The 27,785-nt window shown below is 47.6% G+C and overlaps 1 protein-coding gene across 2 annotated transcripts; it reads right to left on the bottom strand.

The window, feature by feature from the left end:
• Positions 1 to 663: 663 nt before the first annotated feature.
• Positions 664 to 23,216, bottom strand: LOC310749184 (cytochrome P450 3A24-like). 2 transcript variants are annotated; one of them, XR_014541508.1, is made up of 13 exons: positions 22,985 to 23,216; positions 20,880 to 20,973; positions 19,056 to 19,108; positions 18,190 to 18,289; positions 17,015 to 17,128; positions 14,639 to 14,727; positions 13,314 to 13,462; positions 11,708 to 11,835; positions 11,520 to 11,598; positions 9,311 to 9,471; positions 5,784 to 7,120; positions 5,086 to 5,698; positions 664 to 1,900 (listed from the first exon to the last, which is right to left on the bottom strand). XR_014541508.1 is itself a non-coding variant. In XM_083585766.1 (13 exons), exons 1-13 carry the CDS (start codon positions 23,059 to 23,061, stop codon positions 1,805 to 1,807), a joined length of 1,530 nt encoding a protein of 509 aa, XP_083441892.1. In that variant the 5' UTR covers positions 23,062 to 23,203; the 3' UTR covers positions 664 to 1,804. The 2 variants fall into 2 exon arrangements, 1 of the variants encoding a protein (XP_083441892.1); XM_083585766.1 differs by having other exon boundaries at positions 5,086 to 5,248; positions 6,894 to 7,120; positions 22,985 to 23,203.
• Between the last annotated feature and the right edge of the window lie 4,569 nt (positions 23,217 to 27,785).

Raw genomic sequence — 27,785 nt, 5'->3', positions numbered from 1 at the left:
GAAACAGCACAGTTGGGGCTTGCCTGCTGGCCACCCGGCCCTCTGCATGTAGACACAAGACACCCCTAGCGATGCTCAGTGTCAGAGACCAGACTGAGGATTACAGCTCCAAAGAGGAATCCCCCTCTTCCTGCTTCCTGACCAGGATCCTGAAGCTGCCCAGGAACAGTGGAGCAGTATAGATTTAGAGAATTGGTTTGCAGAGGGGCATAGTTCGGAAAACAACAGCTGGGCAGAGCCGAGTGGGGAACAGCTAGAAGAAGCAGAACAGGAAGAGAGAGAGAGATAACGGACTCCCCTTCGCTTGACAGTGTCCAGCCTCTCTCTCCAAAGGCAAGGACAGCTGATAAGGTTGCTGCGCAGAAGGTTCAGTGCTTGCGAGATCAGGTTGCAAGAAGGGGGAAGTGATGAAGATAACTTGGGGAGGGGGAGTAGGAGTGAAGCACCTTTATTCAGAGAAAGGCTGCGTTGTTCTTTTGCTTTGATCATTAAACATTCTTAAACTGGTAAGGGACTCTAACTGCTTTGTTCTGCTAATACACAGTCAATGAGGGTGGGGAGCAATTCTCCGAAGTCTGACAATTCAGGGACCCAGCACATGTCACACACCCTGGGCACACTGACCTCAAGATCCATCCTTCGCTCAGCCACAGGCACCAAAAGAACTGTTGCAAACCATAGATTTATTTATGTTATATATGTACTGCATATCTATGAATAGAAGGCCTCTGGGTGGCACAGAAAACTGAACAGTCCAGCAGCAGACATAATGCATCACAAAAAAAATCCACATTCAAACATGTGCTGCCACACTGGAAATTGGCAAAGGTGTTCAACAATAAAATCTAAACCTGTGACGTCTAAGAGAAAAGTGGAGTTTTAAGGTGGCACAGAAAGGTCAGTGGTGTTGGGGCTTGGCAGATCGATCCATGGAAAGAGTTCTGCACACACAGGGGGGGCCAACACCAAGAAGGCCCTGTCTCTGAGAGTCATCTGGATGTCTCCCCTCACCTCCAAAAGCAACCCAAGTTGAAGACCTCTGCCTTAAAGATCTTGGCAACATACGGGAGGTAAGTAACAGAATACAGTGCTTTGCCTTGGGGAGTGGGGAATGGGTCTTCCTGTTTGGGTCACAGAGGTAGGGGAGATGATGGGGAATTTAGTGGAGTGGAGCTGGGGAAAAGGGAGAGGGGGACTTTCTGGCGGTGAATGAGAACCACAGAGTGCCCCAGTTAGTTGGACACTATCGAAACATTGCAAACCTCAGCCCTGGGTAGCAAAGTTGCACAGGAGGCTAGAGGGTGACTTTCACTGATGGGTGGGGATCCACTACAAGGTCACAGCCTGACTTAAAGTGGGTCCCAACTGCAACATTCAAATACCTGATAAAAAACCTTAAGGAGTGTGTCCTGCAAATCCATGTTTAGGTTAAAATGGGATCTCAGGTCTGAAAACACTGACATCTACTGCTGCAGTACATATTGCAATTTCTTTCTTGCCATGATTTTAAATTATGAAACCTTGACCTTTGGCCAAGAAGGAGCATATATAACCCCCAAACTTCTAAAATCTACATATAAGGTCATAAAAATTGCATACATCTTCAGTCTTCACTGCTGCTTACCACATAAGCTTAAGTAAACAGAGAGTTATCAGGTCAGTAAAACTCTGTGAAATAAAAGGCACGATTTCCTCTGCGCAGTTCTGTCAATGCAAGTCGCTAGTCCTCAGTGAGGTGAAGGCAACACAGTGTGGAAAGAGGGAGGTAGCGCCTGTCTCTGCCTCTTTGCTGTGTCCTCTTCCTTTATTCCTCCGGAGAAGCAACGGCTCTGGGGACCAGCTTCAGAATGTTGGGCTTTTTCGGTTTCATGAACCCTTTGCTGTCCAGTTCCATGGGGATCTTTGTCATCAAAAGAAAGCAAAAATGAGCAGTAAGTGAGATGGAGCAGGGAAGATTCAGCAGAAGCAACTGCAAAGTTCACGCACACCTCATGCTGCATGAGAAGAGCCTGATGAATCAGACCAATGGGGGCTCATCTCAGACAGCATCCTGTTCTCACCACAGCCATTCAGATGCCTGTGGGAAACCAGGAAGCAGGATCTTGCTGGTTTCCAGCAACATATTCAGAAGCATCACTTCCTCTGACTCTGGAGGCAGGACATAGCCATTGTGCCTAACAGCTGTCAATAGCCTTCTCCTCCTCCGTGAATTTGTCCAGTCCTCTTTAAAAGCCATCCAAGATGGTGGACATCACTGCAGGAGGGAGTTCCACAGTTTAACTCTGTGCTGCATAAACAAGGACTTTATCTGTCCCGAACCTTCCGGCACTCAGCTTGATTAAATGTCTATGACAGGGGTCAGCAAACTTTTTCAGCAGGGGGCCGGTCCACTGTCCCTCAGACCTTGTGGGGGGGCAGATTATATTTTGAAGGGGGGGTGAACAAATTCCTATGCCCCACAAATAACCCAGAGATGCATTTTAAATAAAAAGACACATTCTAGTCATGTAAAAACACGCTGATTCCTGGACTGTCCGTGGGCCAGATTTAGAAGGCGATTGGGCCAGATCCAGCCCCCGGGCCTTAGGTTGCCTACCCATGGTCTATGAGTTCTAGTCTTAAGAGAGAGGAAGAAAAACTTTTCTCCATGCCAGGCATAATTTTAAAAACTTCTATCATCTTGCCTCGAACTCATCTTTACTCCAAACGGAAAAGCCCTAACTGCTGCAGACTTTCTTCGTCAAAAATTTACTCCATCCTCCCGATCATTTCTGTGGTGCCGTTCTAAACCTTTGCCAACCTCCTTTCTGAGGCGAGGCAACCAGAACTGGACACAGTATTCCAAATATGGCCGTATCAAACGCTACGGCCATTGCTGGACCAGGAAAGCCTGGCCACAGAAGCGCATGAATTGCACCTGTTCCTTGAGATGTCTGAGTTGGCCACAAGGACACAGGCCTTAATGGCATCCTGTTTGGATTACTGTCACACTCTTTGTCAGTTTGCATTTCTTAGTACAGAAAGTATTGATCTGATGTCTAGAGATCTTTCCTATTCTACTTAGCTGAAGAGTGTTCTGGAAGGTTTCTTTCTATGTGAAAGAAGCAGGCAGAAGGTTTCTGATGTTTAGCCTACTCCTGGGAAGCTGAGTACAGCTGGTTTAAACTGGTTCTGTTATCCTTTCTGTCAAGGTCATGCTGACTATAATAGTCAGGCCAGGAGGAGCCTGAGTTTCACTCACTTTCTCTTTCTATCTCTTTGTTCAGGTGTGCTGGTCTGTATGCTATAGTGTTAAGGTTTAGACTTATTATAAGTTACTGTGAAGTTTAAGTTAAGTCTGCTGCAACTGGACTTCTTACAGACAGTGCCAATGCTGAAAGTATTGGATTTGTGACCATGATGCTCATTCGCTTTCAGTATCAGTAAAGCTCTGCTGGATGAGATACAATTGCCTCTGGTCTATTTCTGGGGAACTTTGCAGCATATTTTAAGTTTTCCTCCACACATGACACTCTCTACATGGGGCTGTCTTTCGAAAGTGCTCAGGAACATCAGCTTTGAATAACGGATAACTCAGTTGGTTAGAGCATGATGTTGATAACGCCACGGTTGCAGGTTCAATCCTCCTATGGGACAGCTGCACATCCCTGCATGGGGGGCGGGGCTGGACTAGATGATGTTGAGGGTCCCTTCCAACTCTATGGATTCAACAGTGCTGCTTATGACTTATATAGAACCCTACACAGCTTAAGTCCAAGTGATCTGAAAAACTGCACTCCCTCATACAAATCTACTTGGGCTCTGAGATCTTTGGGGGGTGGCCTTTCTCTTGGTCCTGCCACCCTCACAGCTTCTCCCAAGCAACTTCGTGTGGGATGTGATACATAAGTAGCAGTCAAGTACAACATTCCTTGTTTTCCTAGAGTGGACATGCGGGGGAATGTTTGGTCCAGCCAGTCAAAAACTTCCTGTTTCCTCCTGACTGGGACATACATCCTTTGCATGTGACTAGAGGTGGCCGTGACCTTACCTGTCCAGGTAACAAAAAGGACAAGGCACACAGCACACTCTCTTTTGACTTCCTCCATCGTTGGAGCAGCTTTTTAGCTAGAGATGCTCTGTTGGCTTCCAGCCAACAGAGGACACTGGGGTTATCCCCATATGGGATAGATCCACATGTATATACTTTGTAACTAAGTCTGCCTTCAGGGATCCAACTGTGAACTGATGTGAGTAAACAACTTTTATATACTTTACACAAGATTGTGGTGTGTTTATTCTTTTAAGAGGGATCTAAGGGAACTTACCAGGAACCTAATAGCGAGAGGCTTACACAAGCCTGCAACAAGTTATCCACTGTGTATTTAAAAGGGGAATGTGAAACTCTGCTAAGTAAAGGAACTTGCTAGTGCAAATTAGGAAGGATATTAATAAACAATATATCCTCTCCTGCCTCCCTGAACATTCCCAAACTTCAGACTCCTTTCCTCAAGAAGCTAGACTAGCTCCCTCCTTGCTGTCCTTCTGCCAGCATGTGAAGTCTTTCTTGTTCCAACAGCCATTTGGGAACTGACTTTTTTTAAGGAAATGGCAGAGGCTGTGCTGTTTTTATTGTAATTATGTGTATGTTTTAATATATCTTTATATAGCTGGATTTAATTCTATTAGTGTATGTTTTAATATATCTTTATATAGCTGGATTTAATTCTATTAATGCTTTTTTTTAAAAAAAAATATTGGGTTTCCCCTCCCAATGTTTCTTAGCTGTTCCTATTTTATCTGCAAAATGCCTTGAGCCCTTGTCAGGGGAAAAAAGCAGGCTAAAAATAAATATAATAATAATTGGTTACTTCAGGGACGGATTTATCCAGAAGCTGCCATGAGTGCAGAATGCCGCAGCGTGATTGAGACCTTGTCAGCACATCACACCTGTGCTCAGAGACAGGTGTGATTCCTCCGGCCCAGGAATGAGGTGTGGAGGGGGAAATAAAATGTATACAGCCATCTGGTTTTAGCAAGCAATTCAGTGCTAATAGAGCAGTTGGCCTTGCGTTAAGGCGAAACGGACAGAATGCTGCGGCTTACCGGAGTCTCTTTGCAGGGACGGAAGGAAAATCGTTGCAGCAAGACCACCACCGCCACTTTCAAGACCAGGAGGGCGAAGCGCATTCCTATGCAGTTCCGTGGACCCGCACCGAAGGGCAGGAAGACGTACGGGTCAATGGCTTCCCTGTTCTCTTTACTGAACCTGTTTCCAGATCGGAAAAGAGAGACATGTGAGGTGAGGAAGGATACTGGAAGCAAAACACACCGAATGTTCCTCCACTGCTGGGTGAGCCAAGTGACCCCATCTGGGGCTCGAGAATCAAATTATGGAGGGAATTTGATTGGCCAAGCTATGGATCAGGGGTCAGGAAAGTTTTTGTGGCTTGGGCCGGTACACGGTCCCGCAGACGCTGTGGTGGGCCGGAGTGCGCGTGCACACACATGCGCAAACGCTATTTCTGATGCTTCTTCCGGCGCGGAGGAGGTGTGCGCAGCCTCCCATTGGCTGCAGGAGCTTCCAGCAGCCAATGGGAAGCTGGCTAGCATCACAGAAGGCAGTCCCCGCTCTGCTCCACGACGGTTTAGCGCCGAGCGGGCGTCAGGAGTCCCTGAGCAGGTGGTGGGGTCCATGGGCCGGTTAAACAGGTATGTTCTTCAAAGCAGTTGCTGCAGCTGTGAGTTTGCTGGTTGAAAACTGCTATCGCTGCCCGGGGCAGATTTATTCCTCAAGGGAAAACATATTTCATTATTACATTGATCTTGCCCATTTTCTGCAAAAAGCTTGAGGTGGTGTAAATGGCTCTTCCCCTCCAATTGGGTTGTAACCAGTCATTATGCATACCTTTGAATAGATCCCATCAAAATGAATGGAGGTGGCTAAGGCTCCATACATACTGTAGCTTTAAAACACTCTGAAACACAGTTTCCCTGCAAAGAATTCTGGGCAATGTAGTTTCCCCTTCCAAGAGTTGCAGTTCCCAGCAGCCCTTAGCAAACTGCTGTACCCAGAATACTTTGAACGGGAGAATCTGCTTCGAATGTGCTTCAAAGGCAGCCTGAGCTCCAGCAGGAATGAAGGAAGGCAGAAATTAGAGATTCAAGAAATGCTATGAAAATAGGATTCTCTTTCTTGATAATAAGATATTACTAATTCAGCTTAGATACTAGAGATGAATGGGGAGAAAGGATGAAAGTTGGGGAAAGATGCTTATAGCACAATTAAACACTTTGGTTGGATTAAATGTCACTTATTAGTTAGGTTTTGATATGGCAGCTAAGCACTTTCTATCTGGATTGTATCTTGCTTATTAATCAGATTTTCACGCTCAGCTCATTTGAAACCACCAGGAAAATATAATTTAATCTTCTTTTCTGTATTGCAAGTATGTTGTGGACATGTAAACATTTTCAGTGATGTAAATGCAAAATATGGACAAATTATTTCCCCATTATCAATAGGAATTAAATCATTCCCCCCCAAAACATTGGAAGAAGTATATCAATTTTTGGCTTTCATTTTCTGCAAGCATTTTCATGGCTTGGCACCAGCTGCCCTATAGCTCTTCTTTTAACCGCTGGGCATAAAACCAGGCCAATCTTTCAGTCGCTGAAACCATCTAGGTGTCATTTCCCCCAATACAGTTAATTAAATTCCATGCACAGTTTATGGGTGTAGGTTATAAAAAGTCCCCGCATGGCAGCGCAGACAGCGGATGTCAAACAATGATAAATGCATTGTGTAGGTGTTGTAATAATCACACCCGCTCTTGGGTTTCCTGCTCCTGTCGCCAGGATTTCTTATTAGCTGCTTTTGGGAGAAGGAAGAGTCTCCTTCCTTGCAAACGCACCTTTCGGGTCTGAACTCCTCCGGTTCCGGCCAGTGTTCCGGGTCACGGTGCAAGACAAAGGCAGGGATCATGATCGCTGTTCCTTTGGGGATCGTCACTCCGTTGATCTCCACGGTGTTTTTGCAGACCCTTTCGATCCGCCCTCCCGGAGGATAAAGCCGAAGTGTTTCGTTCACCACCATGTCCAGATACTCCAACTGAAGGACGGCTTCGTAGGTGGGAGTGGCCTGCAAAAGAGGGAAATAAAACATCAGGAACCTAAGGCCAATGGCCCATCTGGTCCAGTATCAGATGGGTGGGGTATAAATAAATTATCATCATCATCATCTTCATCACAGTGGCTGACCAGATGCCCCTGGGAAAGCAACAAGCAGAACGATGAGCTCAAGCGTCGTCTTCCTTCTCATGGTTTCCTGCAACTGGTCTTCAGAAGCATTGCTGCCTCTGACTGTGGAGGAAGAGAAGAGCCATTGGCATGGCTGGTAGCCATTGGTAGCTGTCAGGGACATGACTGAATTGAATGCGTGGGAAGAGTCTGTTGGGATGTGTCCAAGGAAACAGGGGCAATTTGCAGGCCCCCAGCTGGCTCCAGCCCACCGGCCGGTAGCTGGGCAATCTCCGGTCCTTGGCACAGTGACCCGCAGCTTCAGAACTCTTCAGAAGCTGGAGCACGCTCTAATCAGCAAATAACTCTTCGCAACAGAAGGGCAGAAAGAGGCATATGTAAAGCATATTTACAAGCAGTTTATTCAGGACAAAGGAAAAACATAACTTCTCCCTTTCACGTCCAAGCAAGCAGCTAAAGCAAAAGCTATACACAAAATGGAAGTTCCCAGCAAGCAGTGCTAGACTGTAAACAGGTGTGTGACACACAACAATCATGCCTGTTCCTTTTAAGGTGGAACGGAATATCCTAACAGTCAAGCTCTGGAGATGTAGGATTGCCAGTACAGAGAGGGCCAAAGTCTGACTCTGGAGATGAAAGAATGAAGGAGGGGGTTAGCTCGCCCCCCCCCTTCACCAAGAGTTCCCAGACACAGACAGTTCGCAGACAGGGGGAGGGGAAGAGATGGACGGCATTAAGGGGGTTGCTATGCAACCAGCAGAGAAACAGCGTTCAGAGGGCTCTTGTTATGAGGGGGGGTTCCCACCCACCTTCTCACCCACCTTCTCACCCACCTTCTCACCAAACCAGAAGAGCTGAAAGGGTTAAAATACAACAGAAGTACAATAGAGGACAGACTGGACTTTGGCGCCTTTCGTGCTGTGACAGGGGCAGAGCCTCAGAGTGACTGACTTGTTGCTAAGAGCGGCAGGCTCGGAACCGCGCTCTCGATGTGATTTGTAAATAAACATGCCATAAAACTGCCAGAGACTCATTAATTCTTATCAGGGCTTGATTGCCTGCCTGAGATCATTGCAGTAGCCTTCTCCTCCATGAATTAGAAAAACTACTGGATGAGGCATAATGGTACACTCCCCACCAGTGCCACCCATGGACTGCCTGGCCTGGCTGAAAGGGAGGGAGGGGAAGAAGAACCCAGTTGCTGCCCAGCCATTTTCCATGAATTTCATCCCTCCAAATTTCTGGCCCTGATGAAAAATAAAATCCATGTTTGATAAACAAACAAATATAACCCCCCTCCCAAATTTATACTATTTGGTTTGCACACAAATACTTTGCTTTGTTTTTTTCTGGTCAAGAACTCCCAGACCCCTAATTTTACAGCTTTCTTAGATGAGTCCGCTGGGAAAGGTAGGATTATTTAGCAAACATATATTTATTAAGGGCAGGATTCAGGTATATTAAGCTCCAGCCTTCAGATCTGCAGTTCCTATTTGCCCCCTTTATAAATTTCACCAGATTTTATTGCTTTCTTTGCTTTGCTTTCCCAGTTCACCTGTGATCTCTTTATACCAAGAGGCAGAATGCGTTTCCCCCTCTTGAACCTGTCCACCTTTGTCCAGAGTGGCAGCCATGCATGCCCAACACAAATCGTGGTGGCAGTTCCAGTATCTCCATTCTTGTCAATTAACACTACTGCAATCCTGCTCAATTACTGGCAATTAGGATGAAAACTGCCAGTGAAATCTATCTGATGGCTTCAACAACTTTGTTTCCCCCACATTCCACTTCTGGCATCTCAACCTTCTAGACCAGAGGTGAGGAACCCAAGGGATTCCAAATGTTGTTGGACTACAACTCCCATGATCCATCACCACTGGCCATGCTGGCTGGGGTGATGGGATCTGGAGTCCACCAGCTTTCCCACCTGCCATCATGCTTTTGAGGCTGTCCCACGAGCCACCAGGAGACAGGTTTCTCCATGTTTGCCTATGTCCCTCCAAGCCAAAGCATTTATCATCAGACGGACCTGATGAGCATCAACCTTGGAGACCAAAACAGATGCTCTTACCTGGTTGGGAAGAGCCTCATCGATCTCCTCCTGCAGCTTCTGCTGCACATCTGGGTGGGTGGCCAGGCAGTAGGACAAGAAGCTGAGAGTGGTGCTAGTGGTCTCGTAACCAGCAAAAATAAATACAATGGCCTGGGCCATAATCTCTCTGTCCGTCAGAGCTGCAGAAGAAAGCAAACAAGGAGGGAAAACACAACTTCATCTCAACTCTACAAACAAGCTGTCAGTAAAAATCGGGGTGGGATCAACAGTCTTACTATTCATGATGTGGTACCTGTCTCAAAATCACTTGTGGCCTCATTTCAATCCATTTCAAAATACATCTACTCCTACTTCTCCAGTCCCAAAGGCACAATATGCACCCATCATCCATCCCCCATGTCTTATAACTATCCCTCCTAGTTGTCGTTTAGGTAACTAGTTAGCTAAACGACATATAGTCCTGACAGGCTATAGGGACTGCTGCTGCGGCTACCACTAGTTCTGCCACTCAACACCTGGCCTGGGCTTGATGGGCTCTATAAAGGACTGCTGCCACTGCTGCTGCTGGGCAGAGAGGGCTCCGTTTTGTTTTGTTTTGTTCTTGTTTTTTGTTTAAATTGCTGCTATTTTTTACCTATGTCATTTTAAACTGTGATATTAATGCTGTATTCTTAGTTTTAGATTTTGATTTATGTGGAAATTGTTTCCCATTTGGTTGTGCATTTTTTTGATGCGGTTTATTTATTGTTTATAATTTTTGTAATTACCATATTTTTCGCTCTATAAGATGCACTTTCCCCCTCCTAAAAGGTAAGGGGAAATGTGTGCGCATGCTATGGAGCGAATGCAGGCTGTGCAGCTATCGCTGAAGCCAGGAGAGGAAGAGGGATTGGTGCGCACCGATCCCTCTTGCTCTCCTGGCTTCAGCGATAGCCACGCAAAGCCTCTAGAGCGCAGCGGGAGCGCTTCTGTCTCTTTGCTCAAGAGGCTTTGCGTTGCTTTCGCTGAAGCCAGGAGAGCAAGAGGGATCGGTGCGCAGTGATCACGCTTGCTGTCCTGGCTTCTGGCTTAGCCTCTTCCGGGCAGGGGAAGCCTTCATCCCGCTGCCCGGGAGAGGCTGCGTGCGGCTATCCCAGAAGCCAGAACAGCAAGAGGCTATCCCAGAAGCTAGGTCCCTCATGCTGTTCTGGCTTCTGGGATTCAGAATATTTTTTTTCTTGTGTTCCTCCTCCAAAACATAGGTGCGTCTTATGGTCTGATGCGTCTTAAAGTAAAGGTAAAGGAACCCCTGACCATTAGGTCCAGTTGTGACTGACTCTGGGGTTGCGGCGCTCATCTCGCTTTATTGGCCAAGGGATCCGGCGTACAGCTTCCAGGTCATGTGTCCAGCATGACTAAGCCGCTTCTGGCGAACCAGAGCAGCGCACGGAAACGCCGTTTACCTTCCCGTCAGAGCGGTACCTATTTATCTACTTGCACTTTGATGTGCTTTTGAACTGCTAGGTTGGCAGGAGCTGGGACCGAGCAACGGGAGCTCACCCCGTCGTGGGGATTCGAACCACCAACCTTCTGATCAGCAAGTCCTAGGCTCTGTGGTTTAACCCACAGCGCCACCCGCGTGCGTCTTATAGAGCAAAAAATACAGTATGTAAATCTTATTATGCTGTATGCCGCCTTGAGCATTTATTTTTTAACTGTGGAAAGGCGGCATACAAATAATAATAAAAATGATGATGAAAGTGTGAAGCATCATATTCTCAGCTCCCAAGCAGTCTTCCTAAATCCAGTTGCGTATCACAGAGGGTCAGGTCCCTTAGGGGTCGACCTTTGGCAGCTTCCCAAAGCCCAGCACACTTCAGGCTGCATAACCTTTTTAGCCTCCCTGGAGCCAAGGCAAAGAGAAACCAGGTTATGCTTAGGTTTGCTCTGTTAGTATGCATGTATGCAATGGCACATCTAATCCCTTCTGAAACCTAGCAATCCCTGCTACCAGGAAATACACAATGAATGGTTTTAAAGTGAACATTCAGGTTTTCACCTTGAATGAACTTCAGCAGAGCTAGTTCACTTGCTTTTTCTAGGCGTTGGCCAGAAATGTCAAGGATCTCTGTAAAGGTGGAATCCCAAAACAGGGAGTACAGCCCTTTTATGTCAAAGCAAAGAAAACACCCTTCAAGCCGTAACACAAAACACAGCCACTGTTTGGAGGTGCCACCTGTCTATTTACCTTTATAGGAACTTGCTTCAGTGGAGACGTTGTCTGAGATCTGGGAGTCCACCATGAGCTGCAGAAAGTCAACTCTATCCTGCGAGGGAACAGAGACAGAGGCAAGGGTTAGCAGGACAGAACGGAGTGTCAATCACACACATTGTCAATCATTTCACATGCAATGTTCAGGAAGGGGCCATACTGACCTTGTGCTGGTTCTTTTGACGGTCCTTCTTGATTTTTTTGACAGCATTAGTAAAGAACTCGAGGAAGGCGGTAGATGACAGGGTGAAGTTTAGTTTATTCAGCAGCGGTGTGAGGAACGGGAAGACGACTGGAAGAGAGAAAAACAGAACAGCGTTTTGGGAGGATACAACGAAGCAGCAGTCTAATAAGAACACACAGTCAAGGAATCTTGCCAAGCTCTTCTTGAGAGACAGAAAAGCTAGGAATATGATGGACCAAAGTTGCCTCTCTCTCTGCTTCTTCAAGAGGCAGAACTCCTTTCCCCGGAGATCTTTAGGTAGAAGCTGAAACCTGGACAGTTCAGGTAGAGAGCCTGAGACCTGGAAACCACATGGCAAAGTTATCTGTGCAAATACCCTTTCCATGCAGTTTCAGCCCTGCAAACCTAAACTCTTTATAAGCACACATTATAGATAATAATAATAATACATTTTTATTTATACCCCGCCCTTCCTGGTTCAAAAACCAGGCTCAGGGCGGCTAACAACAAATTTAGAACACTTATTTGTAAAAGCAGCATAAAATACAGTATAAAAACATGAACAACAATAAAATTCAAAATTCAGAAATCAGTTTAGGGGAAATAAGCATTAGATAATCCCCAGTGCTAGCTGGCTGAATCCGTCCTACTTGGGCCAGCAAGGAGGCCAGGGAAGAATTAGCTGTGGTGTCTCAGAGCAGGTGATCTTCATAAAAGGGGAGGGAAGAGAAGGGAAATAAAAGATCAGGCTGAATTCAAATTAAAGGCCAGGCGGAATAGCTCTGTCTTACAGAAAGGAGGTTAAATCCTGTAGGGCCCAAGTCTCATGGGACAGAGCATTCCACTAGGTCAGAGCCATCACTGAAAAGGCCCTGGCCCTGGTGGAGGATAGTCTGACTTCCTTAGGGCCCGGGACCTCTAAACTATGGTTATTCATGGACCTTAAGGTCCTCTGCGGGGCATACCCCTGCCCTAAGCCACAAAGGGCTTTAAAGGTCAAGACCAGCACCTTGAACCTGACCCTATACAGTGGTGCCTCGCAAGACGAAATTAATTCGTTCTGCGAGTTTTTTCGTCTTGCGAATTTTTCGTCTTGCGAAGCACGGAACTGCACCTCTTCAAGCAATGCGCCCGGTTTTAAGAAAAAGGAAACAAATTCGCAAGACGTTTTCATCTTGCGAAGCAAGCCCATAGGGAAATTCGTCTTGCGAAGAAACTCTAAAAACGAAAAACTCTTTCGTCTTGCAAATTTTTCGTCTTACGAGGCATTCATCTTGTGAGGTACCACTGTACTCTACCGGGAGCCAGTGCAACTAGATCCAGGAAGATACAAGCACATTAGTTTTCTGCATTTACTGCTGCAACAATAAATCCTAGCCCTGCTTCTCGAAGTAGCCTTCTGGCTTTTGTCTGACTTCTGCATCACTGGAATTTAGCCTACTGTGACCATTGCTTGGTTCCTTGTTCCCACTAAATGCAAGAGATCCCCCGGAATCCTACCCCTGAAGGTATGCGGTGCACCAGCTGAAAAAGGTCCTCTCCCCAACCTCTCTGCCTGCCCACTTTAGCAGACAAGCGTCTCTTACCTATCAGAATCAGCAATGGACTCAGAAAACTGAACTTGAGGAACTTCTTGATGTTCTTGACGAAAGGATCGTTGGGGTTGTTCATGGAATCGATGTCAACGCTGAAGGAGGTGCTGGTCACCACGTCCATGCTGTAGGCGCCAAAGATACTGTGGGAAAGGGAAGAGGTGAAGAAACACGCATGAAATGTGATGGCTGTGGGTCCATCTCCCAGAGTTCCCCAGAGAAGACCCTCAGCAGAAAGAAACACACAATGAATCTTGCAAGGACTTTAAACTCAGCTACGTGATCTGCATGAGCCTTCGTGGCCTGTGAATCAGCTCTGTTTATTGGATACATCTCAAGCCTGTACAAGACTTCATCTAAAAATTACATGTTTATTTTTAAGATTCCATAATGGTTGGGGGAAATCGTACATCATTAACTTTCTTCATTATGCTGTTTCTGTTTAATAGGTTTGTTCAATGCAATTATGACTTCCCATGGATTTCTTTTCATAGTAAAATGTGTCAATTAAAACATATTTAGCAACCACATACTTAATATTTCAAAACATACACTTAAATTAAAATTAAATAAAGAACAATGCTCCGCTGCAATATCATCGTACTCATTCCTTCCTGGGACTAAAAACAGCACAAGCTGAACTGGAGGCTAACTTTTTGTTTGCATTATTTCCCCACGATGTGTCTACATATTCTAAGAATATATATAACTTTTTGTTTGCATTATTTTCTCTAGGTTTTTTCCTATAGAAATTTGTTTCGTTTTTTACATGGGAGATGTATTCAATCATGTATTCCATAGACTCATAGAACTGAAGAGTTGGAAGGGATCCTGATGATCTTATAGCCTGACCCCTGCAGTGCAGGAATACGCAGCTTTTCCATACAGGGATGAAACTCCTGCTGAACTCTGCAGTGAGACACTCCAGAAAACACTCAGCCTTGTAATTCTGCAAAATGTGTCAATACAGTGGTACCTCTGGTTGCGAACGGGATCTGTTCCGGAGCCCCGTTCGCAACCTGAAAGGAACGCAACCCACGTCTGCATGTCTGCGCATGTGTGGGTCGTGATTCGCCGCTTCTGTGCATGTGCATGACATAATTTAGCACGTCTGCGCATGCGCAAGTGGCAAAACCCGGAAGCAACCCTTTCCAGTACTTCCGGGTCGCCACGGGACACAACCTGAAAAAACGTATCATGAAGCAAACGTAACAAGAGGTATGACTGTACTCAGAATTCCTCCTGGAAGTTTCCTGGAATTCATTTCGGTTCTAAAATGGGCTCCTTTCCCCCCAACAGCCCCCCAAGAAATAACTCACTCTTTCATGTCCATGGGTTCATCGTTGTCCGATTTCTTTTGGACGTTCTTTGCCAGCATTCCTCCATATCGGTTGATGATGGGGAGCATCTGGAAATGCAGAGAAAAACTTGAATGGCGGCAGAGACTCCATTAAAATGGAGCCATAGAACAAGCAGCCGTTTGGAATGGCCACTTGCAACCTGCTTCACAATGTCAAGGGACTGGCCCTGGAGAAGACACCCATAAGGAGCGGGAGAGGTTTTCCTCTGGGGGTGCATTCTCAAGCTCACTGTGCTGTGCCAGGGGGATAACCCAAGCAATGCGGTCCCGAATCCAAGGATTCCACAAGGAGTCAGTCCAACAGGGCCAAGGCAGGAAACCAGGCAAGGTCAGGCACAGGGTCTCAGGCAGGTTCCACCAAGCAACAATGTTGCTCCCGCAACCTGCAGCAAGGTCCGGCAGCCTTTTATCTCTCACGGGGTAACAGCCGGTCCTGATCCCCCGGTGACTCACCTCCCTGTCTCGCCTGAAGGCGAGCAGTCCTCAGGTCTCTTCTTCTCCCAGACCTTAGTCTCTGCAGCTCAGGAGACGTCGGTGGGTTACTAGACCCAGAGGCCGTCTCAGCCTCCCCTGACCCAACTGGTAGTGGAGTAGCTGCATGTGAACGAGGTAGTCCCCGCATCTGGAGCCAGGGCAGGCTCAGGCCCCTGACTCGGCCCAGCTGGTGCTTGTTGCAGGGGAACCTGTGCAGACTGGGGCTCTTCAGGATCAGGCCCCAGACTCAGTTCAGATGACGCCTGAGGCAGAGGATCCGGTGCAGACTGAGACTCCTCCGGTTCCGAGTCTGAGCCCGAGTCCCAGGCCATCACACTCACCCAAGCTGGGTTCCTTTTGTTCAACTCAGTCAAAAGTTCAACTCAGCCCACTCAATCCTTGGGTGTGCCCTCACATATTTCAACCCACATAAGAGGCACTCCAGTGCCCCCTCCAAATCCCTCGAAGGGGATGGCTTAATCACAATCCTGAGCCCCCTTTAGGCTTGAGCTCCAGCAATCCTGGATTTGAAGCTCTCTGGCTGCCATGGCATGGTCAGCATGGTCAGCAACTGCTAGTTCTGCTCACTCCCTTCATGGTCCTGCCCTGAGAAGGTGACACCCAGGGCAGGTAGGGCTCTCAGGGAGTCAGGAGGATGGGGGGCCCCCCTCTCTCCTTTTTCACTCCTTACCATCCAGGCTAGCAGTCCTAGGGTCAACAATTATGTACCACAGAACAGAAGAAGAGCTCACCTAGTCCAGCATCCGGTCCTCACAGTGTGTGATGGCCTGGGAATCTGATTCAGAGGCTGAACCAGAGGAATCCCAGCCTGCACAGGAGTCCCCGCCTCCAGGGCCGGCCGAGCTGGGGCAGGGGCTTGAACCTGAAGCGCCTGCACCTGTGCCGGATCCTCAGGAGCAAACACCAGATGAATCCACTCTGGCTCCGTACGTGATTGAGAACCTATTGCCTGCAGGTGCGCCTCTCCCAGCCCTGTCAGGGGAAGGTGAAGCTGCCCCTGGGTCCAGTAACCCTCCAGCCTCTCCTGAGCTGCAGAGGCTCAGGGCAGAGAGGCGTAGGGAACTGGGTTTTCTTAGGAGGAGTGCTCGCCTTAAGGCTAGGAGAGGTGAGTCACATGTGGTGCGGGACCGCCCCTGGCCTCAGAGAAGATAAAGGCCAGTCAACCTGGTCCCAGGTTCGGGAGCAACGTCGTTGGAAACCTGTTTCTGCCAGCACCCAGACCTGTTCATCCAGAGTTCCCGTCCTTGCCCGGCTCCTCGCTTTGGACCCCACTTCGCCCTTGGTGGACAGTCTCCAGACCCTCGACCCAGGACCGGACTCTGACCACGCCTCACGGTAACCCCCCCCAGGACCAGCACACATAGAATCATAGAATCATAGAGTTGGAAGAGACCACAAGGGCCATCGAGTCCAACCCCCTGCCAAGCAGGAAACACAGTGGCTGACCAAATGCCTGTAGGAATCCAGCAAGCAGGATTCGAGAGCAAGAACCCTCTCTGCTCCCATGGCTTCCAGCAGCTGGTATTTGGAAGCAGCCCCCAAAACATAACCCAGAATCCTTTGCGACACACGTAACTTCCCTTGCAGACAAGGCGGTGGGAAAACAATTTCTGGAGGGCAGGGAAACTGAGGAAGGCGAAAACATTTGTGGAAGGCCCACTTGGTGCCCTCATTATGGCCGTGGGCAGAATTCCTGCATGGCAGGGAGTTGGAATAAAATCAGGGCTGGCCAAATCCCAAGAGACTGCGATCTACTCACAGAGTTAAAGACTGGCAGTGATCTACCCAAAGCACCTCTTAGGCAACATGGCGTCAGAGATGGGTTGATCTGAGGACTTACTTCCTTCAGCCTCCCGCTGGTGAAGGTGGGCGAGAGGACGGTGCGAATCCGCTTCCATTGCTCATCTGGGACTGTGATTATTGAGGTGTCCAGTTCTCCATTCAAACCAAAGTCCTAAGCAGTCCAAGAAATGAATACTGGGAGTGAGTTGCAGCTGTCACCACCAAACACTCTCTCTCTTTTTTTGTACAAACGTAGAGATTGACTACATTCGAACAAAGTGCCAAGCCATGGTTTGTTTGAACTCAACAAGATCCACCTCACAGATGGGGGAGGGAAACATGGTTTACTTCCCCAAAGCTTGGTTTGTTCCCCATCCTCCACCCCAACACTTCACCCCCTGTTTGATATCTCCCTAAACCATCATGACACCCAAGAATTGGCACTGCCTCACTGCATCACCTGAACTCTGGCTGACTGTGCAAGCTGGAAAGGAAAATATTTTTGGGGAATCTGGCTGGCTTCCCCATCTCTTTGCCACACGCCTGCCAAATGCACTCTTTACGTAAGAACTTCTTAATGCTTTCCTGCCACCTTGAATGGGGCAACAGACTTCTGCCAGCTTATCTTTTCCTTTTATGAGAAGCAGATATGAGTGTGTAGTTTGAAAGGTCAGCACTATTCTCCCCCCCCCCGAAAAGTTAATTATAGCACTGCAAGTAGGTTTAGCAAGTAGGGTGGCCAGATATCAGTGGATCAGAGCTTGGTCAGAAAGGATGGTCCCTTTAAATTCCCCCCACTCCTCACAAAACAGTCACAGCGTGGGAAAGAGCTTCCTTCAGAAAAAGCCCCATTGAGAATTGCTCAGTCATGGGAGTGGTTTTGTTTTCTAGCTTCTCATAGCTCACATCTCTATACCTTGGCAAACGTCTGGCCTGGGGTGGCAAAATACACCACCGTTAAGGGAGGATGTTGGGTTTGGACATAAACAGCAAACCATAGTTCAAGCAAGCCACAGTTTGTAACCCAACATCAAACCATGGCTTGACATCAGGGTTTGCCAAACCATGGTAAATTTGCTCTGCTGACTTTTGATGCCTGAGCAAGCCACAGTTTGGCTGAGCAAAGCACGGCGTCACATTCTGTGAGATCCAGGCTGTTGTCTAAGTTTTTAAAAGAATTCAAAATCCATCACCATCTCTCTTGACAGAGACAGTTCCCCAGCAGATACCTACCCGACGGTTGGTGAAATGGGTGTAGAATTCTTTCACCAGGATGGTTTTGATCATGACAGGATCCAGAATAGCCATCATGGGCTGCCGGCCGTCAAAAATTCTAATTGCCCAGAAAGAAGAAGAAGAAGAATCTTGGTAATTCTTGCTTGGATGCAACAATTGGTTTGTGGCAAGAAGCTAGGAACAATGAACCCTGGAGCTGGTTCCTAAAAACCATCTAGGCTGACACCGTTAGATGCAGGAAATCCAGAGATCTACAGCATTCACAGCAGGTGGCTGTGCAACTGGGAGAGTCCACCACCCTAACAGGTAATCAGGATTCATTTTTGGTGTCAGATTGGGACTCTCTACCTAACCTCCAGCTGCAATGGTGGAAAACCTGTGGCTCTCCAGGTGTCATTGGACTCCAGCTCCCATTAGCCATAGTCAGCATGGCTGATGGCCAGGGATGATGGGACATGTAGTCCAAACAGCCCCTGGAGGGCTACACTTCCTCCAGCCGTGCCTTTTAGCCAACACTTGGAATGATTACCTGTTAAAACCTCAGAAGTCAAGAGCCAGAGGAATAAAATGACCAGCTGTTGGTGACAAATGCTACTCTGACGATGAGCAAAACCTGGACAATAAATTCTACCAGAAAATATTTGCGGAGCAAACTATGCTTAGTGTATCATGCACACCTTCTCAATCTGTATCATAGGTACAGTATGCAAAATGTGGGTTGCCTGAGCACAGGATTGTATTCTTATTCTATAGCAGCAAGGAACACTTTCCACTTGGGCCACAATTTGCAGGCAGCAACAGGCACACCTGCCTTCTCCAGTGACCAACCTCCCCAACACGGTTCTGTTTTGCGGGACACTCACCCCCAGATTTTGCCATACTTCTGAAAACATTCCAGGTCAAAATCCAGAATCCCCTGCAGAGATAAAAACAGTTGTCAGAGAAACAGGCATCTCCAGTCAGTGTAGCTGTGCTGTCATAAGGGCAAGGCAGACTTGGGGGCTGTAAAGAACTTTGCTTTGTCTCAGAAGCAGCCCAAACACACCCAAACACACCACAGGAATATGATTCATCCTCCTCATCTGTTCACACCACAACATGACTGCTAGAATACACTTGGGAAATAGCTTGTTTGAAAACACCCATATCATCTCCTATATGTAGACATAGTCAACACGGACAGCCAGAACTGAATGCTGGTCTTGGGTTGCAGAGACCTGAGTTCGAGTCCCTGCTTAGCCTTGAGTACTCCCTAGGCACTACCTTAACATTTCTTGGAAGGACAAGGTGAAATAAAACTTGAAGGAAGGGTGGGACATAAATGTGGCAGAGAAGGAAGCTTGTATATTGTGGTTGTTTATTATTTACCCTAAGATCCCAGGCTACCTCAAATATTGTATCTCCCTGTGCAAATCTGCCTGGGTGCTAAGATCCTCAGGTGAGCACCTTCTCGCGGTCTCATCATGGTTGGTGGTGACACAAGAGAGAACCTTTTCTGTGGTTGCTCCCAGATTGTGGGATTTCCTCCCAGGAGAGGTAAGATGGGCTTTATATTTTCTACCTTTTTGCCAGCAGCCTAAGACCTTCCGATTCAGAGAAACCTTTGGAAACTAAGATGCCAAGGATGAGGACCGCTGGGCTACTGTCAGGAAAAACTGGGTTGGGATTGTTGGTTCTAAGGGCTTGTCCACACTTTCTCTTGTCTTGTGCTTCCTAGGCAGGGGCCTGGGGATTTTTCCATTTGCCCTGCTACTTTCTCCAGAAAAACCCACTCTTTAGTGCTGAATCAGGGCAAATTTCAATCCCAAAACGTGGTTCACTTTTGCTCCTATTGGGTGGTAAAGCAGCAGTCAAGCAGAAGCCGGGCCAAGCCCTTCATGTGTTTTGAGGCCTTTTTATTACTGTTCTTAATAGTTTATTTGTTTTTATTACTTTGCACTTCATAATACCTTGGGGGAAGGTGGACAGTAATCATAACAATACACTGCTAAAACATGCCTTAATGCAAATGTTTGCAGGTTGGTTGACACAAAGTAAAAGAGTGTAGTTTTTTAATACATAAAATTTTTGTGTGGATGTTATTGGCCCAGAGATGGAAAGATGATAAAGTCCTGACAAGAGAAGAATGGCAGATTAAGTCGATGGATTATGCTGAAATGGCAAAAAATGACCGGAAGAATCAGAAATCAGGAATACCAAAATTTTAATAAGGAAGGGGGAAAATTTATAATCTATCATAAAAATCATTGTAAACCGTTAAAATTGTTTGTAGGAATAACACTGTAGTTTAATGGTGAATTTTGGATTTAATGGAGATGTAAAAGATTTGGGTTATTGTAAAAGATGCAGGAGGAAATGGAATCTTGTTTTTAGGATGAAGGTTGGATATGTGATTGCAAAACTTTAATTTGAAAAACCATCTACACTCACTCACACACACCAAAAATCACAACACACATTTAACAAAACAATTCAAAAAAGCAATTCTGAGGGTAAATCTCAAAATGTCCCATGGTATTAAAAGTTTTTCGTTCGTCTCCAAAAGGACCGGTACAGGACATAGGGAGTCACATACAAGCTACAGACTCCCTGTCCCATCCAAAGTCACCTACTCTCTCCCCTCCCCCCCCCAATCCTTTGATTACCTCCCAGGGCAACTGTCACAAGACTGGCTGCAGAATACTCACTTTCCGGTATTCGAGAAAGGTCCCGATGAAGGGCAGAGGCCTTGGACCAGGAATTCCCAGCTTCTTAAAGAAATTGTATGGCCAGATCCCATAGCTGGAAAGACAACCAATGAGAGATAAGTCAATGAGAAAAGTGGTTTGAAAAACAAGATATTCCAGTCCACCTGGCCTTGCAGTTATCCGCTCGCCCAGAAGCCACAGGCAACCAGGAATTCCCTGCAGGTGAACGAATGAGCAGCCTGGCCGAGGATGGACGGGTGGCTGTCTCCATCTTCTTCCAGCCCACCTGGTTTCCATGCTAGCCAGTGAAGAACAAAACTGCAAGCAGGATTTGTGCACAAGAGGCCTCAAATTTCAGAGGCATCCTGTGCAACATCAAATTTGGGCGCCCCCTGCCTCTTGCCTTCCATTCTAAATAATAGTTGCAGCGTCCCCAAGGCTCGACACCCAGTGTGACTGAACTAGACACTCTCCTCTAAATCCACCTTGGTTCCAGGGAGGCCTGGGAGAGAGCCCTACCTAAAATCCTGCAGAACTGCTGTTAGTCAGGGCAGACACTATTGAGCTAGGTGGCCCAGCAGATCTGACTAAGTACTTTCCTATGTTCCTATGAGCCTGGCAAAGGGGAGGCAGAGTGAGAATTCAGCCCCCTGACCAGACTGCATTGTCAGTTTTAGAAACTCAGATATATAAGCTAATTGCCAAATAGCACCTTAAAACCTAGGTTACAGGTGCCACAACGGAACGTCTAAGCACCGTTTATTATTATTACTATTTATTAAGCATTCAAGGTCCCTATATCTATAAGCCCACTGGGTGACCTTGGGCCTGTCACAGTCTCTTGGCCTACCTTGCAGGGCTGTTGTAGGGATTAACTGAGGAGGGGAGGTCAACTATGTACTCCTTGGAGAAAAAGGTGGAAAATCAATGCAATGAATGAGCTCTTCTGCTGACTTGCTTAAGGAGGCCAGGGGCCAGCCAGGTGGAGAGGTCAGCTGCCAACCTGGCATCCAGAAATCTCCACGTGGTTTCAAATTGGACCCACACCAGTCACGAGATACACCGGGCATTTCGAACACTGTAGATTTTACATTTTTATTTATTTATTTATTTTGCTAGCCTAAGAAGCTGGTTGCTTGCTGGTGGGCTGTGGTGGCACCAGGGCAGGGCTTGGGGGTGGGTGTCCGGGGCCCCACTTTTGCAGAGGCCATGACTCTCACCTTTGACCCTTGCACCTTGGAGCTGCAGCAGGCTTCGCCTCCATCGGGCATGGCCTGGGACGGAGATTAGATTAGAGCCAACACGAAGGACCTTTGAAGGCTACAGACCCAGCAGAAATTCACCAGGTAGCACTTTCCCTGCCACAGAACTACAGGGCCGGGGGAAGCTTCTCCTACAGAACAGCTGCCTGCCTCCTGCAGATGGGGAGCCCTTTGTAAACATGTGGAGGAGGAAGAGAGATCCCTCTGCTCTATGCAGCGACCCTGGAAAAGTACCAGAGCTGCTTGCCTCCTCTCTCGCTTTTAGCCTCTTTCTTCCCAGCTAACAGCAGCTTGGCAAAACGGCACCTTTGAAACGCAGGAAGTTGCCACAGACCAAAGTCACACAGTCTAGAAGTGTCGGCACTGACCGGCAGCATTCCAGGCAGGGCTTTCTCCCAGCCCCGTCTGGAGAGGCCACGGGGGACTGAGCATTGGTGCCTTCTGCCTGCAAAGCAGGTGCCTTACCCCTTGAACCACTACAGCCTTTCTCTCCAAAAGCCAAGTTCCCAGTTCTCAGGATCTGAACAAAGGGCTGATTTCGACTTCTACCGAGTGAGGCCATTGCTCCTCCAGCTCAGCGCTGTCCCCGCTGAGCGGCCCTAGGAGCTCTCCAGGGTTTCAGAAAGGGCGTCTGGCCCAAGTCTTCCCCGGAGAGGCTCCAGGGGCTTAAACCCGGAGCCCTTCTGCGGGCGAGGCAGCGCGCTAAGCGCGGGCGACAGCGCTTCCCCGAGCATCTCGCCAGCCCTTTCCTTCCTGGCATCCCGCAGCAGCAGGTTCCGCCGATCGCGGAGAAACAACCGCCGCCCGCCCGTGCGCGCTCCCTGTTCTCTGAGTTGAACTCACAGTCCCAGAAGGACCAAGAAGACGAGAAGCAGCACCCAGGTTTCCGAGGAAAGGCTGGGCAGGAAGAAGAAGGCCATCCTGAGGCCAGGAGGGTGCCACGACCCGCAGCTGCGCTCTTTCGTTCCCGAGGCCGAGGAGGAAGAGGCTTGCTTTGCCAAGAGTCAGCCTCCGAGGCGCAGTTTTGCTTTTACTTGGCCGTCAAGTCACGTGAAGCCCGGAGAGGCGGGTGGTGGCTCTCCTCGTTGCGTAACACACACTCTCTCTCTGTTTCCTGGTGGCTCCCAGCCAAAAAAATTGCGCTGCGTAGTTTCGTTTTGCAGCATCAGCATCACATCCTGTTGCGTCCTGGGTCCTCAGCAACCCGGAGCGTCAACTTGCAAAGCAGGAGGAGACGTGGGAGCAACTCACAGGGTGTCTGCAAAGCGGAACTGTTGGCATCAGGAGTGCCAGCTCGCGACCGTGGGTGCCCGAGATCGTGGGTGCCATGTAGCGTGCATGGCCCTGGCACTGAAATTTGTGGGTGCCTGGCCCCTTCATGGGGGATTTTTCTTTTTTTCTTTTATTTCAAAACCAAAAAAAAAATATTACAAACATTCTGGTAGGGGAAAAATGGTGGTCACACCATGATAGCCGATTGGCACCATGTACAGCAGGCACCCCCAAACTCAGCCCTCCAGATGTTTTGGGACTACAAACCCCATCATCCCTGACCACTGGTCCTGTTAGCTAGGGATGATGGGAGTCTGGGTTCCGATAAAGGTGTTTTTGCATTTATATTCTAACTTTTTCTCCAAGGAGCTCAAGGTGGTGTAAACTTAATTCCCACCTCCTGCTCTTCATTTAATCTTCACAACGTCCCTGTGAGGAACGTTAGGCTGAGAGGCAGCGACTGACCCCCAACGTCTGCCAATGAGCTTTATTTTAGCCAGTGGCGTAGCATGGGGGGTGCAGGGGGGGCGGGCCGCACCGGGCGCAACATCTGGGGTTAGGGCAAATCCATGGGTTAGGGGGCGCAAATCCACGGGTTAGGGGGCGCAAATCCACGGGTTAGGGGGCGCAAATTACTTGCCTTGCCCCGGGTGCTGACAACCCACGCTACGCCACTGATTTTAGCCAGGTGGAGGGATTTGAACCCCCATTTCCCTCTAGCCCGGCACTCTAACCATTTCATACTGGCTTGTTTCCCCCCTCCCCAATTTATCCCCACAAGAACCCTGTGAGGGAGGCTGGGATGAGAAAGAATTGGCTGGTCATACAGTGAGCTCCATTGCGGTTGTGCGGCGGGATTTGAACCCCAGTCTCTCCCAGGTCCTAGTCCGGCACTCTAACCACTGCACCCAAATGGCTCTTTCCCCTTCTCTCCCACTTCCCTCTCCCAAGTCTCCTCCAGATCACTGCTGAGCATAATATGGAAACTGAGGAAGCAGGTCACATAAGTTGTGCACACACATCACCTTGAGAGCACATTAGAAGCACTTTTTGTCCCACAAAAAAAATCGTGGCACTGTAGTTTGTTTGTTTTTACCCCTCAGAGAGTTACGATTCTCAGCAACGTTGGACGAATGATAGTGCCCAGTCTTCTTTGAGGAGTGAAAATGTGCTTTGGATATGCTTTAAGTCCAGATACCCCAACTGAAGGACAGCTTTGTAGGTGGGAGTGGCCTTCAACAGAGGGATATAAATCGTTAGAAACCCAACCAGAGTCTGGTGGATCACACCAATGGGACTCAGCTAGCCCAACATCCTGTTCTCACATCAGCCCCCAGGATGCCTGTGGGAAACCTGCAAACACAGCCACTGTCTATTTTCCTTTATAGGAACTTGTTTCATTGCAGATGTTGCCTGAGATCTGGGAGTCCACCATGAGCTGCAGAAAGTCAACTCTGTCCTGCAAAGGAACAGAGACAGAGGCAAAGGTTAGCAGGACAGAATGGAGTGTCAATCACACACTTGACCTTTCACATGCGATGTCCAGGAAGGGGCCATGCTGACTGGGTGCTGGTTCTTTTGACGGTCCTTCTTGATTTTTTTGACAGCATCAATAAAGAAGTCTATGAAGGCAGTAGATGACAGGGTGAAGTTTAGTTTATTCAGCAGCAGTGAATAAACTCAGCTGCCCCCTATTCCCCCAAAACAGTACTTCTGTCTTGTCAGGATTCAACCTCAATCTGTTAGCCGCCATCCATCCTCCAACTGTTTACCTCACCACTTTTTCCAGGAAAATGCACTCTTTAGCACTGAAAACATCAAGTTGCAGAAATCCTAGTTGATGTTTCATCAACTCGCAAAGTCACCCGCTCTTGCTTGCCACAGGGCGACTGTCACAAGACTGGCTGCAGAACACTCACTTTCCGGTATTCAAGAAAGGTCCAGGTGAAAGGCAAAGGCCTTGGGCCAGGAATCCCCAGCTTCTTAAACAAACTGTGTGGCCAGATTCCATAGCTGGAAAGGCAGCCAGTGAAAGAAAACCAGTTTAAGAAGCGTAACGGAAGCATGTGCCGGACCAGAAAAAATGGCTGAATAGCAAGTAACCTAAGTGTTAGATGCAGGGTTTTTGTTTTGTCTTGCTTTGATGGTTGGGTTTGTTTGTTTTTATATTGGACTACTTGCTTGGACTACTACAATATGCTCTGCATGGGGCTACCTTTGAAGGCGACTTGGAAACTGCAATTAATCCAGAATGCGGCAGCTAGACTAGTGACTGGGAGTGGCTGCCAAGACCATATAACACCGGTCCTGAAAGACCTACAGTGGCTCACAGTACATTTCCGAGCACAATTCAAAGTGTTGGTGCTGACCTTGAAAGCCCTAAATGGCTTCGGTCCTGTATACCTGAAGGAGCGTCTCCACCCCCATCATCCAGCCTGGACACTGAGGTCCAGCGCCGAGGGCTTTCTGGCAGTTACCTCACTACGAGAAGCAAAGCTACAGGAAATCAAGCAGAGGGCCTTCTTGGTAGTGGCGCCCACCCTGTGGAATACCCTCCCATCAGATGTCAAGGAAATAAACAACTGACATTTAGAAGACATCTGAAGGCAGCCCTGTTTAGGGAAGTTTTTAATGTGTGACATTTTAATGTATTTTTAATCTTTGTTGGAAGCTGCCCAGAGTGGCTGGGGAAACCCAGCCAAATGGGTGGGGTACAAATAATAAATTATTATTATTTTCTCTCTTCACTGCTCTCTTATCCAAGAAGTAGGGGCTATATCACCAAGTAGTTACAAACCACAGGCGGGAGGTGATGACCCAGCTGCTGGTGTAAGGGCAGAAGGCATCACCAAAAGACATGGTCACTACAACCAGCTATGCCACCCACCTGCTCAACTCCACCCCCAACTGGCTCCCACCCCCCAGAACGCACTGGGGTCAAGAGAGCCAGAAGCTGATCTCATCATTGCAAAGGTCCTGCCTAATGCTAATAACTGGATTTTTTGTTGGAAAGCGTAAATGAGGAAAACATATGGGGTAGCCTTTGGATGCCTATGTCAGACATCGCCATGCAGACTCAGAAAACATTGCAGCATCCATCCCACAATAAGCACCCATCTGGAAGGCCCCTCCCTGCCGGCAACACTTTGCATCTTATGACAAGGACACTAGTCCTCATGAGTTAATGTCATAATCAACGGTCCACAAGGTTCTGTAAGGTTCTTTCTTGAATCCTTGTATTCCAGGGCTAACATACGTCTGAATTTTCCTGGACATCACCGGGATTTCAAAGGTGGAATCGACATCCAGGGGGAATTTTCAAAAGGCGGTGCTTTGTCCTGGATCTTAGGCAAGTCAACTGCAAAAAACCGTGTGTTTTCGTAACAACTTTAGGGTCTTTTTTAAAAAAACAACAACAACAACCTCAACATTTTTTGGGGTTTCCTGGTTTTTACTTTTTGAAATATGGTAACCTTATTGTATTCCATCTTGATCACTGAGATTATCTACAGGGGCCTCGTTGGTCATTTCTCTGCTTGAAGGCAACAAGAAACAGAGCCTTTAGTGACATTGACCTAGTCCTGTGGAACTCCCTGCCACTGGAGATTCCCCAGGCACCTTCCATTCCAACCTTTAAACGCTGGTGGGAAACGTTCCCGTTCCATTAGGTTTATGCAAGTAGTTAAGAATACATATTTTCACATTAGTTACTGTAGTTGATTTCGGGTTTTAATGTTTAAAATATGGTTCCTGTTGTATGCTTTTATACACAAATATTGTAACCTACTCTAATATTTTTACGAGTATATAAATATTTTTATAAATAAATGTTGAAAAAAGTCAACTTGGATCAGAGAGCCCTTCAAACTGAGGATGTCATCAGAAAGAGGACTGCCTTCTGCAATGGAGGACACATGGTTCTTTGTCTGTGCATTTGTGTGTGAGTGTGTGTATGTGCGCGCACACACAAGCATGCATGCTTGGAGGAGGAAGCTGATGTCTGTAGCTTTGCCGCACAACCCTTCCCAAGCTGGAATTTGAAAGCAAATTGATTTAAGGGGGGGACGGACGACTAAAGCGCTAGCAATTATTTTGTCATTTGAGGATAATAAGCCTGTGGAAATGCAAGATAACGCAAGAAAAAACGAGTGTGCTAACCAATTATTTTCTTAAAATATAAAATAGGAGGAGGAATAATCAATAATGTTAAAACTACGTGGCAGTCGTTTTAGGACGATTGCTGCTGTTTGTGTCAACCTGCTTCTCGAAAACAAGACAATCTCTTTGCTGGAGCTTCCCAGCTTGGTTCTTTCTTTCCTTCTTTCTATGAAGAGCCCCTCCCTTCAAGAACAGAATCCTGATTTTGCTCCAG

Source organism: Podarcis filfolensis (assembly GCF_964270895.1).
Source record: "Podarcis filfolensis genome assembly, chromosome: 14".
NCBI lineage: Eukaryota > Metazoa > Chordata > Lepidosauria > Squamata > Lacertidae > Podarcis > Podarcis filfolensis.
This window is presented reverse-complemented; position numbering and strand designations above follow the sequence as displayed.